The sequence below is a fragment of the Abrus precatorius genome, unplaced genomic scaffold (genome assembly GCF_003935025.1).
Source record: "Abrus precatorius isolate BTA unplaced genomic scaffold, Abrus_2018 Scaffold7, whole genome shotgun sequence".
NCBI classification, from domain to species: domain Eukaryota; kingdom Viridiplantae; phylum Streptophyta; class Magnoliopsida; order Fabales; family Fabaceae; genus Abrus; species Abrus precatorius.
In genome coordinates, this window is record NW_020874417.1 from 2,698,164 (window position 1) to 2,712,318 (window position 14,155).

General features: G+C 27.3%; 1 protein-coding gene across 1 annotated transcript; it reads left to right on the plus strand.

Moving 5' to 3' along the window:
• The first annotated feature begins 2,371 nt into the window (after nt 1-2,371).
• On the plus strand, nt 2,372-3,904 carry LOC113870717 (ethylene-responsive transcription factor 1B-like). The gene is made up of 3 exons (XM_027507141.1): nt 2,372-2,381; nt 3,191-3,198; nt 3,284-3,904. The coding sequence occupies exons 1-3, from the start codon at nt 2,372-2,374 to the stop codon at nt 3,902-3,904; spliced, it is 639 nt and encodes a 212-aa protein (XP_027362942.1).
• The last annotated feature ends 10,251 nt before the right edge of the window (nt 3,905-14,155 follow it).

Here is a 14,155-nt window from a genome sequence, read left to right on the forward strand (position 1 = left end):
ATGAATAGGACTGCAAATACTAATATAAAAAGCTTATCCTTTTTGTCTTGTTTTTCTTAATTATACCGTATCTTCCTTAGTTTAGTATTTCTTTTGTTGTTTTTTATTTTCCATATTTCAAAGAAAGTCTTTTTTTATTTGTCTGTCAGTTTTAAAAGTTTATTAATCAATAAAAAAAATAAGGAAGTATATAAGGTTTTAAAACAAAAATAAAAAGACAACGAAAATCTTAAAGATGTTTATACAGTATTTTTTATAATTTATTTTATTATTGGAATACGTAATAAATTGAGAGTTCAACTGAAAGCACTTGTCAATGGTCTTTATTATTCAATTAAGACCGGTAACCGGTTCTTGCTTTTATTAATCCCATGCTTACCTTATCAACATTTATATATATTAATTATTTTTAATTTGAAAATTGAATTTTAAATATTTAAAAAATAACAAATTTTTATCAAAGATATTATACTAAAAATATAATAAATATTATTAAATGTTTAAATTTAATCTTAAGGTTAATATTTTCATTTAAAAAAAACAATATAAAAAATGTGGAAGGAATCGATTAGTTATCATTTCAGTCACTTCAGAGGTCAGCATCATATTGAAGTAAGCCACATTAAGGAATTGTATTAACTTTTTTCGACATGTAATCAAATCATTCCGTTATTTCGTTTTCGTTACTCACTTTTCAGGCATGCCCCCTTTTTTTTCTGGTTTTATCTAACATTTTTCATGTTTCAAGTTCTTGACATGCTTAAATTAATATCTACCATAAAATATATTAATATAAAAATTCATAGTTATTATATTATTGGCGTGCATGACGAGGAAAAGATGAACATCATGAGTAGGATGATAACAAAACAATTTGCAATTATTCTTAAGGACTAGGATGAAATTCTACTATTCGAAAGCACCAATAATAAATCTTTCATTGAGGACTAAATAGCAATAAAAATCTTGTTAGCACACGTGAGAAAGTTGTAACCATTTTCATATTTCTTTTCTTAGGGGTCTGAGACCCCATTCTTCACTCAAAGTCCCAACATTTGGCTAAAATTATGCGTCCAAAAAATAAATTAAATATGATTAAATTATCCTCATAGACTAAAATAATTTCTTTACTATAAAATATAGATTTAAATAAACATACAGTAAAATTTTAAAAATTATTTAAATACATTAACTGTGTAAAAATTATTTATGAATCGATGTATAAGTAAGAATTGTTGCTATTTATATTTTATTTTAATTATTTATCTGTACACAATTTTTTTTATATTAATAATGCATTAGAATTAAATTTTAATGAAATTAATAAATATAAGTTATTACATTTTATTTAAATAATTAAAATATAAATATAAATGTGTATTTTCTTTAAGTAATTATATAATCATTATATTTTAAAATAATATTTAATTAAAAAACACAGTAACTTATAAATAAGTAAATGAATAAAGTTCATCCGTGAACTTTTCGGAGCATCACATATAATACGAGGAGGAATTCATCGACTGATCTTGGCCATTAGTTGGTATCACATTGATTGAAAGGGAAAAAATCGTGTTAGTTATTAAAATGATAAATTTACTCAGCTATTTATTTACAGATTATTATAGTGAAGTAATAAAAATTTTATTTAATATGATTATTTTTTTAGTTTCAATTAAATATAAATAAATAAAATTAACTATTTTCCATTTTCTTTATAAAAAATATAGAAAAATATGTTTTTCTTTATTTTTTTTCTCGTTTTATCTCTAAACAAAGCAATGTTATCTTAATCAACTTCAAAAGTAAACTTATGAAATGAAAATTTGCATGTGATCAAGATCTTGAAATAAGGAATACGTCTTTCTTTCTCTCTCTCTATATATATATTATCAATTTTTTTCACATTAGTAAATATGTTTTTTTTCGTTACAAGTTTCTTTATTTTTTTTATTAATATATAGTAATTTTTTTTATATCAATTAATTTGTATTTCATATAATTTTCTGTTTGTTACAAACATTTAATAAATCAATTATATTTATATAACAATTTTGATATATAAATATACAAACAATATCAACACTCGTTTAAAATAAATTTTTATTAATTATGTTTGTTTCTTTTTTAATCATATAAACTAATAGGAAATTGTTTTAGTTTAATATGTAATTTTAAATTCTAATAAATACAGCCGTATTAAATATTTTCAAGGAGAATTTTGATAGTTATAATAATCTTATTAAAAAAAACTAAAAATTTATGTCTCCTTAATTCCTATATTTCATTAGCATAAAACCCAAAAAAAATATTATAAAACATTTTTATTTATATAAATTGAAAATGCCCCGACAAAAACAGTTAACTTTGAATGGTTCAAGGTTGTATGTATAATTAGATCATCATATATACACCATAAATTGGAGTTTTTTAATTATTAATAATTTATTGTATGGCACGTAAGAAGGCACATAGCTGTAGGCACATGGTGTTTTGTTTAGAGCTGTATTCCCTTTTTATCAATATTTATTTTATTTTTCTTGTATTATTTGGCATATTAATCTTGTCTTTTTTGTATTTTTCTCTTCTTTCACCTGATTTTTACTTAAAAATAGAATATGATAAAATAATTTTCCTGTGTGTAACATGCATGCTTCAAGGCCCTATAATTGTTGCCAAAAATGGTTTTAAAAAACATTAGCTTACTTTATCATTGGTTAGTTTCGATTAAGTCGCTGTTGTGTACGACAGCAGATATTTTTGGCACTTATGCAACTTTTCTCAATTTATTCATTAATTCTGTTATTTGAAAATCTCACTTAAATATTTATATTTTTGATATAAACTTTTTTAACTTTATCTTATATCACATCAAATAGTATACAAAATAATGCTGTCCTCATAATGTGTCAATTAAGTCTTGGGTGTAGCCAACAAAAGAAAATTACAATAAAAATTAGTTCACAAAAACTAATTAGTAAATAGACCAAAGCTAGCTAGAAATAATTTTTTAACTACATTTAATTTTTGTTTTTAGCCAAAATTAAAGTTTTTAGTAAAAGATCAATATTTAAAGTTATAATAAATTATTGAAATAATTTTTTCTTTAAAATACTAAAAACATTTAGAAATCTGCATCTAAATTTTATCATTGACAAATATTTTAATGAAAACCTGTGGGCTGTGGTAGGTTTTGAGGTAAATAAAGTATTGGAAAAAGGAGGAAGATGCAGCAACAGAAAGCACTGCCCTAATAATTAACACTATTTCCCCTTTCTTTCAGAATACAGATTGGGACATATTGTTCCAATCATTATCAAGAAAAGTTGTTCATCACCCTCTCCACGATTCTCATTCCTTCGACATGGTTGACTTCTCCAACGATTCATTTCTACCAACAGAAGAAAACCACAACGAGCCAAAGCAATTGGTGGTGAAGTCTGAAGCAAAACAAGTTGAGAGTAAGAAAATATCATATATAGGTGTGAGGAAAAGGCCATGGGGAAAATATGCAGCTGAAATCAGAGACACAACAAGAAACGGTACAAGGGTTTGGCTTGGAACCTTTGATAGTGCTGAAGCTGCTGCTTTAGCTTACGATCAAGCTGCATTCTCCATGAGAGGTCACAACGCTGTACTCAATTTTTCTGTCAAAAGGGTTAAAGAATCTTTGCAAGAGATTCAATATAGATGCTGCAATGGCTCTTCACCCGCACTTGCACTCAAGGAGAGGCACTGCATTCAGAGAAAGTTGTCATCAAAAGCTAAAAGGTGTAAAGAAAAAGAAGAATCAGAGGCAACAACGCCAAGTGTGATGGTGCTGGAGGACTTGGGAATTGAATATCTTGAGCAACTTCTCAGCATATCAGATCAAAGTGCAAGCCCTAGCTGCTTCAACCAATAAACCTGTGTTATTATTTTTATTTACTTTTCCTTTCTTTTCCTTCTTGTTGTTGGCTTTTTTACAACATCAATGTCCAGCTAGGGCGCGTGTGTCGATCTTTAATAAGTGTTGCACCTTTTTCTTCTTTGATGATCCACCAAGAAAATCTCTAATAAAATTTGATCCACTCACAGAGAGAAAATGTTGTCAATGAATTGAATTAGTTCTTTTCTTACCGTAGCCGGAGAGTTCATGAATTCGCTGCCTTGAGGTGTGTCTTAATAAATTGTTGACGCTTCTCTTTAGATTAAACCAGTTGTATTCTCTCTCCCAAGCTAAATTCAATTATAAATGTCGTACTAGTTTTCCTTTATGTGTTTTCAATCTGTTTATTGTTGCACCAAATATTTTCCTTCAACCTGCAGAGGTTCATTCTTGATGTTGCTTTACATTTTATCTTCACAATCTTTGAACGGTATCTGCCAAAAAGGAATTACCAAACAGGCTAAAAAGGATAAGTTTTATATTAATTACATCACTTCCTACATATTATAATGACACTTATCTTGGCATATTTATAATATAGGTTTGTCTAAGCTAACTTCGAACTAGTAAATTGTATTTATAAAGAGTTAAATAAAAATTTGATACAATTTTTATATAGTGTTTTAACTTCATTAGTCTTGAGATACATATATTACACAATATATACAATTGTATATGTACCGTTTTAAATATATAACTATTGTTCTTCAAAACTTGCTTAAAGCAAAATGCATTATAAAAATTCAAAATTATTTTATATAAGATTTCAAGTTGCAGTTAGAAACTTCTAAATTTTTTAACAACGAATAATTGCAAGCAAATACGGCTAATATATTGTCTAATATCATACAGCATCACAAATAGAATTAAAGGTTTAGTACAAGATAGTATACAATAATTAATCAACGAATAGGAACTTTACAGGCTTGATTGGTTTCACATTCTACATTCCCTCCACTCAACTTGCATTGGAAGTTGGAAATGAAGATTGAAAACGCTACAATTAATAATCGGAAAAGCATTCAATATTAGGGGAAGATAATAAGGATAATAAAAAATAATACATGATACATCAAAGAAATATCCTTAAATTCAGAGAAGTATAACATAGGAATCTTTCAATGCCTGCTGCTTGAAGAAAACAGTCCTGTTTAACAATGATAGACGTTGTTATTTACCATTTCGAATAAATTTTCAACCATATTTACATACCAGAAATGCATACAAAGTACGAAATTAATAACAAATGTCGAAACTTCACACAAATACACATATGAACCAGTATGCATCACAACTTTGTCACCTGATCTGGAACATGTTCAAACTAAATATATGTCCGATATTGGTTTTTAAGGGAAAAACGATATTAATGTCAACACTCAGCTGTTCTACGGTTCTACTTTTGTAAGATGCAGTTTATTTGTTATATCCTGTGCATCATGGTCTCATGAGTTGCTTGGGAAAATAAGAATGAGGTCGTGACATTGAGCACACATTTATTCAAGAATATCACATCGATCAATTGCTCTGCCTAAATATCGTTAAAAACATTCTAAAGATTTGATGTAAACACTTAAGGAAATAATACTATATTTCTGAATTAAACACGTGTTTGTTAAGATTATAGAACTTTCCAAAAAATTATATGAAAGCTTGAGAAATAAAACTTGAACAGTGGCACGGTTTAACCAAAAGTATATATTTTTTGTTGTTATAAAGAAATAGATATATCATTAAAGTCTGCTCAGAAATCAAAATGTTGAGATTAAAGGCTCAAGTAAAAAACTACTCGTCCGTAGAATTTTTTTTTTTTTTTTTTTTTGAAGATGATAGTATTCAGGTTAAACACCAAATCTTCAAATCATGATGCCTAGGCATAGCAATCCATTTTAAGGTAAATCTTTAGTATTAATTCTAATATTTAACAATATATAAATTGCTATTTGAAAGCTGTATCCATAAAGTTTATGTCCAGTAAGAAGAAAACAAAAACAACAAAAAGGATCAATCCAACTAAACAAATACACCGATCCAACTGATGCGGATTCTCATCATTTGAATCAATAAGACAATACCCCCCACAATCTCAACCAAAAACAATGCAAACTGCTCGCTATGATGATCAAAGCAATTCCATTTCCCAAATGCCTAACGACAGAATTATTTTTCCCAAAGAACACAAAAGAATGAAATCACACACGTATCTCTTATGCAGCGCTGTACCCATTGTCCACAATCTTTCCCTGAAATATTTTCCTCTATACGATAGAAACAGCTGAAAAATAGAGACCAATAACTTAAAAATAATATAAATTTATGCACAACATTAATTTGAGAGAAAAGTAAATAGTGTACTGTTTTGTTCTGTGGTAGGAAGATAGGGTTTAACGAGGCGGAGCAGGAATGAAGAGAGAGGAGTGTAGGTTTTGTGACCAAATCCAACAGTGAAGAGAACCCAACCAAATGTGAAGGTGCCTCACTTTGTTTATCACTTATTCTTTCTATTATTGTAACCAATGTCATTCCCTCCCCCCCCCCCCCCCCCCCCCCCCCCCATCTATTCTCTGGCCAACACTTGGGTTCCACTGGAAATAAAGAAGTTGAATAATATTATGACAATGAAAGAAAGAAAATGGGACAATAAAATTATAAAACAAAATTAGATATTACTCTTTACTTTTTGTTTGGAATTCATATTAAAATATTTGCATTATTTAAATATCAATTAATTGTGATTTTATATATACTTTTTATTTATTTATATTTTTATATATACATTTCAAAAATACTTTTTCAAAATTTTAAAAATAACAAAACTGCTCCGCATTTCAAAACAAGGTCTAGTATTTGCTTGCACTTTTAAAAAAAACAAGCAAAGACCATTCATAACAACTTTCTTCGTGATTTTTTTGTTTGAGATATTAAACCATGATTGTGTCTTAAAGGAAATACAAGAGATCCTAATCCCATTGTGTATAACTAGTTTCTTAGGTTTATCAAAGGAAGTGCATCATTATTATCCATCATTGAAGCAATGCATGAGATATTTATAACTTGGTTGGAACCAAGTTTAAATGAGCTTTAAAAGCATATTAACCCATAATTGAGTTATCACTAAATATAAATAACATTAAAATAAACATAAATGTATGATAATTGAAACATTCATAAACATAAATACACTTAATTTATTTTTCTCTAATATTTTCATCATTTTTATGTCACGTTACAGCACATATATGTTACGAAAAAGCTTACAGATTTCTCTTATTATCAATAGTTATATATTGGGGAGGTGTTGCTTACCTTGTGGACGAAGAAGGTTGTCCAACAAATTTCCCTTCACAACGACCAGTCTGCATCAAAAAGAAAATCAGAAAATTTATTTCAGAAAACAGCTCAAAGTTTTCAATCTGTTAATGGCTAACTGGCATACGCAAACATGCAGGTCATGTCCAGTAATTAAGACAAATTATCTATCAACAAATTACTTTACAATGAAGATGTGACGCCCATCATTGATTCTTGAATTACATATATCATAAAGCATAAACTCAAATATAAATTATACATAGTTATATAGAAATGACTAATATTTGATGATTGTATGGTGTAAATTTAATGTTCTCACTAGATAAGTTTCAAACTAATTCAGTCCCATTACTATGTATTCTGATTGCAGTCACTTGTAGCTAAATAGTGAATGGCCAAAGAAGGGATATCACCAATAACTAACAGATGCAGGCACGTTAGCTAATTCAGAAGTTCCTATCAAAAAATAAAAAGAAAATCAAGGACATACAAGTTAAAAGGTAAATATAATGGCCAGCAATCAGATATAAGAATTCACGAATTGCATGTGTTTGTATTAGTGATATGCGAGGTTGTTAATTAAAATAGCATCCAATTCAATAGGCACATTAATTTCATCAGAAAAGTGTATCATAGCTAATTTGTGTTAAGAAATGGATATCCAAGCACCACCCGAAATATGTTTTTCTACTGCTAAAAATTAAGAGCAAATCTGTTTAGAACTAAAAGGCATAAATCAAACAATGAATCTATGTTATATATACTTTTAGGCATCATTCTATACGGAAATCTTCAATACTTCAGAAAAATAAATTTTAAAAACTAATCAGGTACTTTAAAAAACATTTCGACACATATTTCTTCCTTCTTTGAGATAAATTATAAGATGAGATGAAGAAATCAGGCAAAATGGAAAAGCCGATCGTTTACTTCAAAATACACAAACAAAATCGTGGAAAATGTATAAAGACAATTAAGTTCTGTGGAATAATACAATTAAGTTTGTTCTTCCATTTTCCAATATATAAAGACAATTACTACATTCTTTTTACTACGGTGTCTATAGCAGTATAGCTATACAAATTTTCACTGGGCTTTCATTTAAGAAAGATTAAAAGAAAATCAAATATTCAACTAATATAAATACAAATGTGATACAAATGACATTTGGAATCTATCCACTCAATAACAGTAATAAATAAGATTCCTAAGAATTAAATGAGAGTTTCATTAATAAAAATTAATATAAATGAAGTGACATGAATACCTCTTTCCATCCCCACCATCTTTCCATGGTTTCCCACTTAAAACACACATGTAAGAGAGATATTCCTTAACTTTGGAACAGTGTAAAACTCAGAAATTGGATTAGCGTATGAGAGATAGAAAAGGGATTTGGTATGGATGAAACTGAAAGAAAGGGTGGCGAGGGCCGGCTTGGGTTCCTTACAGATATTGGGAAATATAAACCAATGTGTGAGAATGGCTAAAAGCCCATAAAAAGAGAGAGAGAGAGAGAGAAAAAGGGTTATCTTGTTTAAAATTGTACTAACTAAAACAGGATAGTCGATGCTGTCATCGAAATAATTTGTCCATGATGTTCTCACCTCATATATTTAGACCTATCTAAATAAAAAGCCAGAAAGTAGTAAACTTATAAACAAACCCCTTTTCAAGTTTAATTAAGTGACTTCATATAAATTTTTAGTATATGTTTTTTGTATTCTTTTGTTTAAGTTTTTTTCTTTTTAATAGACTGACTCAACGAGTTTTTTTTTTTTTTTTTTAATGTTAAGTGTAAGGATTTGAGATTAAAATTTGCCTTTATTTATCCCCTTCCCCGTGAGTGAGAGAAAAAAAATCCCACTTGAATTCTGAGAAATTCGTTATCCAAATATTTATGAGAAAAAAAAAACTAGTATTTACCCACACAAAAATGAAAATGAGATTTCTTTTTGTAAAGTGAACAAAATTTTGTTTTAAAACCAATATATTCTAATGGAATTAGATTAATAATAATAATAATAATAATAATAATAATAATAATAATAAAATAATTTGTATAAAGCATATTCATACTTCATTGGTACATCTCTATGTGCGTTGAAAAAAATTTAAAATTGACATAACTATTTTATGTAGCAAAAGAAAAAAATGAGAACAATTTTTATGTAATAATATTATTTAGTTATCAATTTTACTTTTAATATAGAGGAATCTAATCATACTGGTCTGATTCAAAGTATACTAAAAATACATCAAAACTTTTAATAAATTTACAATTGTTTATTGTGAAGATTAGTGTTATCGGTAGTAAATAAAAGCATAAAAAATGAGTCAATTATATAATTAAAATAGACGAAATAACCTTCATCATTTATAAATGATTAAGATTAACTGCTCTAATGTCCCTTGTGTGTGTTACTCAAAATTATACGTGCAGAATAAACATTAAAAAAAAGACATACAACTTAAGAAAATGACAAGTAGATATCAGCTGCCTCAGCTATTATGGAAATTAGGTTGGAGTAGGAATCTATTTGTATGAAAAAGTCAAATTTTCTTTTAATCTATGAATTTGATGAACTCAGTGCCTCTTGAGCAAATTCATATGGAGATTCTTGGAAACTCAGGAACTTATACTGTAAAAGAGGATCACTAGAAACATAATTTTTTTTATTGGTTAAAATTTATAAAAATACAAGTAAGAATTATGAATTTAATATTAAGACTCACAATTTTATAATTTTTAATAAACTCTATCCTATAATAAAAACATATATGCCAAAGAGTGTATTAAAAATATGTTATTAATATTTTTTAACCTAAAATCAGTATATTCACTTCTTCACCACAAAGACTGAACCAATTGACAAGGCTTTCTGTAATTAAAGAAATTTTGGGCTAAATCTATATTCTCTGAAGTGATAGCGTGTTTGCATGGATGATTCTATTGAACAGGATTCATACCAAATCAAATCTTTGAGAAGAGGAATCTTAAATGCAACGACATCAAATCCGTCTTATGCAACAGATGGAGAGTTCTTCACTTATTCCTCTCATACAATTTCTCTACTCTGTGGATCAATTGTTATGTGTGGCTGAGTTTCAATATGGTCCTCTCTAAGAACAGCAAAACCCACTTCCTCTAGCATAATGTTATAAGCAACGGACTCTCCTATAAACGGATCATAAAATTATTGAACAAATTTACTTAAAAAAGAACACTTTCTTCCATTTTCCTCTGTTAATCTATTGGCTCATTATGCATGTGGGGCAAATTTGATCAAGAACAAGTCAGTGTGGAAAATTTGGTAAATTATAAGCCCACAAGGTTTTCTGCATACAAGTTATGACCTATAGTTGGATGATTAAACAACAACAATAATAATAAAAAGCCAACAACACAATCAGATTGAAAATATATATATTATGACCTCTTAAGCCTTTATTCCAATAGAAATGTCAAACGGGGTTCAAGGGAACTACTATAAGGTGTTGAATCAAATAAAATTAGAAGTAACGCTTGTAATTTGTTAATTAGCACTTACATGATAAATAAACGGTTGCCAGGGCCTTCATCCTGTGCTTGAAGTGTCTTCATTACACAAAGTAACTGTCATTGGCTGAAAATTATGACAAACATTTACTAGCAAAGAAGAAGACAGATCATAAAGAGCCTGCAATATGAGACTAGAACTATAGTATATACCCTTTTGACTCTCTCGTCTAAGTTGTTTTGCTTCCTTTAAGATATCGTTTTAAATTCTCATGTCATTCCATTGCTCGGATTCATGCAAATTAATGTAACCAATAGTCTGATATGCACTTTTATGAATATGAAAACGGGTGGTATTAAGACAGGTGATCATATGCATACATGCATTCTAGAATTAACATATTGAAAAATATGAAATATGATGGTGATAATGAGATGCTGCGCTACTATGTCCAGATGCATTTGGCTCTTGGTTCATGTATTCAGGATCAAACCCTGCAATGCAAACCAAATTGATTTTATAATCTGTTCTTAAAAATGACAAAAGGGAAAAAAAATCCCATTTGAATTGATGAAATATTGACCATGCATGTATGCAGAATTCAATGTTGGAAAACGTTGTACTAGTAGCTATTCTCTTTGAATAATGTGTTCATCCATTTATAATAAGATAAAGTATGTTTGTGACAGCGCATTAATTAATATAAGACGAAAAGAAAAACAATTTGTATTCATCAACGTACTACTACTCTCTTTTGGGGAGTTTATGGCGCGGAAAGCCCACACACTCGTACCAAAATTTTTGGATTAATAACTTATACACTTTTGTCTTTTTTACAATATATATTTAATTCAATTATATAAATTAATTAATAAAAGGTTAGAATTAATTCAATTTTTATTTTTAAAAAATATAAAGATATAACAATTTATTTTTAATTAATGTCATTAAACTTAACCTCACTGTCAATTTTAATATAATTAAAGCTTTCATCAAATTTATTTATTAAAAATAAATACAAAAAATATTAAATATTTTATAAAAATGGGAAATTTTCTTATAAAAAATAGATTCTTTAACATATGTTTAAATTCACAGGAACTTATGTATGATAAATTTTTATTTAAAAGTATATGATATTATTAAATTCAATGCATTGATAATATTAAGTATTATAATTTTTAATAAAATTTATTAATTATTGATATTTTTTATGTACATTAACTTTTTACAATAGTTAATAATTAATTAATCTAACAAAAAAGTTGTGATGTTTTTTAAAATAATATAAACTTTTAAAAATTGATTACCAGAAAACTGATATAAAAAATATTTTATACATCACTTTAAATTTGAACTGATATAAAATTTATGACTTTTTATATTAGTTCATTTTTAATAATAAAAAATACATCAATTAAATCTTAATTAATATGAAACCAACACTTATAAAATATTTTAATACACTTATTTTTCTACAAAATTTATGAAGCATAAAAACATAAAAAATACAAAAAAATATAAAATATTAGAAAAATCATTAGAGTTTTGAAAGAAAAAAAAATTGGTCCAAACTCCCTTCAAGTTTAATCAACAAAAAATTTTACAAAAAGTATACACATTTTTAAAAAAATCATATGTCCAAAATTTTAATGTTAAAAAAATTTTAAAAAATTTAATCAAAAAAATTATTTTATGGTGATTTTTAAGCATATACAATTACACCTAATGTTAGTTAAAATATGTTAACTAAATAAAGAATAATAAATTGTTTAAATCAAAATAATTATTCAAATGCATATTTTATTACTACTATATATTGTGGTAAAGCCACAATGTTTTTATAGGAAGCACGGATACTTCAAAATAGTAGTCATATCCATGTTGTATTGCATCGGATACCTATTTATGTTAGACACTTTGAAAACACTTTTATTTATATTTTGCAATTTTTTTTAAAAAAAATGAACTTTAATATCAATAGAGATAAGAATGTTATAATAATTATGGAAATGATATTATTTTATCATGTGTATATGACTTATATTAAAACTAAAATTTTCATTTACTTTAAGATTTGTGTTTTTATATTATTTTTTTACTAAATTTATGTTTTGTATTATAATCATGTTGTGTTCTATAATTTTTGAAAATTACTGAATTCCCATATCTGTATCATAAAATTTTAAAATATAGTTTGAACATGAATCTATCTTTTATAATATTTGTCCAAACATTAATTTCACTAGGTTATTCCCCCACTCATTTTCAAAGACGTTAAATCAGACACGTGAGTCAAAGAATAGAATTAGTTATTATTACTATTTAGAAAGATGGGGTGGCTGGTGCTAATTGAATTAATTGAAAATCCTTAACAAAAAACAGGTACAATGAACAAGTCGAAAGTTCGAAACATTTTAAAGGTCATTGGAACAAGATATGCGCAGCAATGTGTCCGTATCACAAACTTTTTGGGTTTTGATATTGTGTTGTTTCCATTTTCAGCGTAGCAGCCAGAGGATCTAGTGAAATTGGTCATGTCTTCTTGTTTGTTTATATAATCATTAAATTATTATCGTCATCATCTCCAATGGGTGATGCAATTGAATCCCTGAATCTGGTCACTATATATCATTTAAAAGAAGTAAAAAAAAGGAATTGGGCATGTGAGCATTAAATTATTTTATCCTGTAAAATTGATCAACTATTAGTTAAATAATGCACCACTTGCTTAACCAGCATTAGGGCCTAGTTTGGTCTATTGCATTCATCAATCCAACTTCTCACGCACGTGCGCATTTTGAATATGCGCAGTGTTGTTTAAGGGACGCACGCAGATATTTAGATACATGAACATCAAAGAAAGAAAGCAAATACATGAATTAATATTTTGAATTTGTTATTTATAGTAATGCTTAATTTTGTTTTTTCTTATGCTTATTTTGATTGTTCCTTGATATTTGATGTTTAAAGATGAGCAGTTAAGAAGTTTTAGAGTTTAAGACAAGTAATTAGAAAGTTGGTACGTTGCTGCCTTGTTGAAGTTCAAGTCGCACTGTTAATAGTATATATTATACTATAACAATTATTAGATCTAATTTTATTTTTCTGTAAAATTAAAAATTAAATTGAGATGTATGATAGTATATTGATATTTTTATGAAATATGAAAACATTGGTTCAATTAAATATCTTGTAAATGTGAAGTGGATAAATATTATAATTTAAAAATTCAAATGATTTCCAAATAACAATAAAACATTCTAGAAAGTGAATGAGACTCGTGGATTTGCGGGTAAATATTATGATGCACCCAAGATTTAACAGCAAAATTGGCTGTTTAATTATTTTCTAAATTTAATGCGAAAAATTGATTGGGGATATTTATTGGTAGGATGAAGAGTACAATTTCTAG